Genomic DNA, 2,787 nt, shown 5'->3' on the forward strand with positions numbered 1-2,787 from the left:
CTTTTTGCTTATGTGGTGCTGAGGAATCGAACCCAGGGCCTCATGCATGCAAGGCAAGCACTCTACCACTGAGCCACCTTCCCAGCCCAAGCCTGACTTTTTGATCGTTAATTAGAGAGAGTCTCACAGACTTTTCTGCCTCAGCTAGCATTAAACTGAGATCCTCTGGGTCTCAGCCTCCTAAGTAGCTAGGTTACAGGTTGGAGACTCCAGATTCTGGTTATTATTTTGCTTTTTGAGAGCCTCTTGCTGTTTTCTTTTCTTTTTTTTTTTTTTAGGTCCGGTCGTGGGGCCTGAACTCTGGGCCTGGGCGCTATCCCTCAGCTCTTCAGCTCAAGGCTAGAGCTCTACCACTTGAGCCATAGCGCCACTTCCAGCTTTTTTCTTTTTGCTTATGTGGTGCTGAGGAATCAAACCAGGGCCTCGGGCATGCAAGGCAAGTGCTCTACCACTGAGCCACCTTCCCAGCCCCCTCTTGCTGTTTTCCAGGCTGATCTTGAATTTCTAGGCTTAAGAGATCTTTCTGGGACTACAGGCATACCATGCCTGGCTCAACTGTGTGTGTGTGTGTGTGTGTGTGTGTGTGTGTGTGTGTGTACTGGGGCTTGAACTCAGGACCTTGAACTCTTGCTTGGCAGCTGGTGTTCTATACTTAGTTGGCCCAACAGTTTTATAACTAGTTTAGATAAGCAGAAAAACTAATTATCTGAATGTACAGAAATTGGCATTAATTTCCAAATTAAGAAGAATCTACATCAAGTTGCTCACTTGGAAAGTTGTTCAATCTGTACAGTAATTTAGCTCTCAGCCATGGCTGCAGCCTAGCCCATGTGTCACCTTTTCCATTAATTCATCTACATTGATTCCAAACCACAACTACTTTTTCATCCTCTATATTTACAGTATTATAGTGTATCTCCATCATTCATTTGCACATTTATTCATCTCCGAATGCCATTTAGATGTGTAAGATCCTTGTGTTTTCATTAAGAGATTATCTTTTTTTTTTTTTTTTGGGTTGTGGCACTTGAACTCTAGGCCTGGGCGCTGTCACTGAATTCTTCAGCTCAAGGCGAGTACTCTACCACTTGAGCCACAGTGCCACTTCCGGTTTTCTGGTGGTTAATTGGAGATAAAGAGTTACATGGACTTTCCTGCTGGGCTAGCTTTGAACTGTGGCCTCAGCCTCCTGAATAGCTAGGATCACAGGCATGAGCTACCTGTGCCCCGCTTTTTTTCTTCTCTTTTCTTCTCCTCTCTTTCTGTCCCTCCCTCCCTCACTCCCCCCCATCTGTCTCTCTCTCTTTGTGATACTGAGGATTGAACTCAGGACTTTGTGCCTGCTAAACTCTTTAGCTTTTTCCAAATAAATGTCTCATGCTTTTGCCCAGATTAGCCTCAAATCATGATCTTCTAAGTCGTTTCCTCCTACATTTGTCTCCCAAGTAGCTGGAATTATAGACATGTACTATCATACCAAGCTTAGTTTTTCTATTTTTGGTTTTGTTTTTGTCGGTCATGGGGCCTGAACTCCGGGCCTGGGCGCTGTCCCTCAGCTCTTCATCTCAAGGCAAGTGCTCTATCACTTGAGCCACAGCACCACTTCCAGTTTTCTGGTGGTTAACTGGAGATAAGAGTCTCACAAGGACTTTTTTTTCCCCTCATAGGGACTATTCTGCTGGCTTTGAACCATGATCCTCATATCTCAGCCTCCTGAGTAGCTAGGATTACAGGTGTGAGCCACTGCTTACTTGCTACAATGATTATGTATTTAATGTATTTTCCTATACATATTTTATGCCTCAAAAAAAAAGAAGGGAGAATACGTAAAATTTGCTGATGCAGTTAAAGCAATTTCTCAATATCTTTATTCAGGAAGCCTGAGATTCAAGTTTGATGAGAGGTTGGTGGACTGGGAATAGGACACAGGTGGTAGAGCACTTCCCTCATATGTGTGAAGCTGGGGGTGGAGGTATGGCTCAGTTGAGAGAGCACTAGCCAATGAGCAAAAGTGTCGGGTATCATTAGAATCCCGGTGTTGGCCCCAAAAAAGAAAAAAGAAAAAGAAATAAATAGCATTTGTGAGGCTGAGCTCACTTCTTTTTTTCTTTTTCTTTTTCTTCTTCTGTCGGTCGTGGGGCCTGAACTCTGGAACTGGGCACTGTCCCTCAGCTCTTCAGCTCAAGGTAAGCGCTCTACCATTTGAGCTACAGCACCACTCCAGCTTTTTCTGTTTATGTGGTGCTGAGGAATCGAACCCAGGGCCTCATGCATGCAAGGCAAGTGCTCTACCACTGAGCCACCTTCCCAGCCCTGAGTTCATTTCTAGTAACACCAAAAAAAAAAAAAGTGGTAGTATCGTTGATTCAGTATTCCATAGATGGCTAGGCAGCCCCTAAGTACACACAGTTACATCATGGAAAGAAAGGCCACTGCCCTATGAAATATCTCACCTTTAGTGGTTCATAAGCAGCCACTGTGGCACTGCTTTCCAAATACTCTTCATTTTCAGTTACACTGACTGTTACCAGAGTATGGCCTAAAGATTTAGCTGCTATGTGTATACTGGAACAATGACTTGGTCCAGGTCTTTGAATACCTTTGAGTAAAAAAAAACAAAAAACAAATATACCATGATTTCAGCAGGGTAAAAAGCAGTCAGTTATCAAGGAAATCAAGCTAAAGAAATAGAAGTTTGAGCCGGGTGCTAGTGGCTCACGCCTGTAATCCTAGCTACTCAGGAGGCTGAGATCTGAGGATCGAGGTTCAAAGCCAGCCCGGGCAGGA

The 2,787-nt window shown here is 44.1% G+C and overlaps 1 protein-coding gene across 2 annotated transcripts in view; it reads right to left on the bottom strand.

The window, feature by feature from the left end:
- Window positions 1-2,787, bottom strand: part of Nup210l (nucleoporin 210kDa-like) — an 89,212-nt gene that overhangs the window by 50,799 nt on the left and 35,626 nt on the right. For both annotated transcript variants that reach the window (XM_013015307.1, XM_013015306.1), the window contains exon 14: window positions 2,454-2,599. In XM_013015307.1, coding sequence (XP_012870761.1) covers window positions 2,454-2,599 — 146 coding nt within the window. The remainder of the gene's footprint in view (window positions 1-2,453; window positions 2,600-2,787) is intronic.

Source organism: Dipodomys ordii, unplaced genomic scaffold, assembly GCF_000151885.1.
Source record: "Dipodomys ordii isolate 6190 unplaced genomic scaffold, Dord_2.0 Scaffold26, whole genome shotgun sequence".
Lineage (NCBI taxonomy): Eukaryota > Metazoa > Chordata > Mammalia > Rodentia > Heteromyidae > Dipodomys > Dipodomys ordii.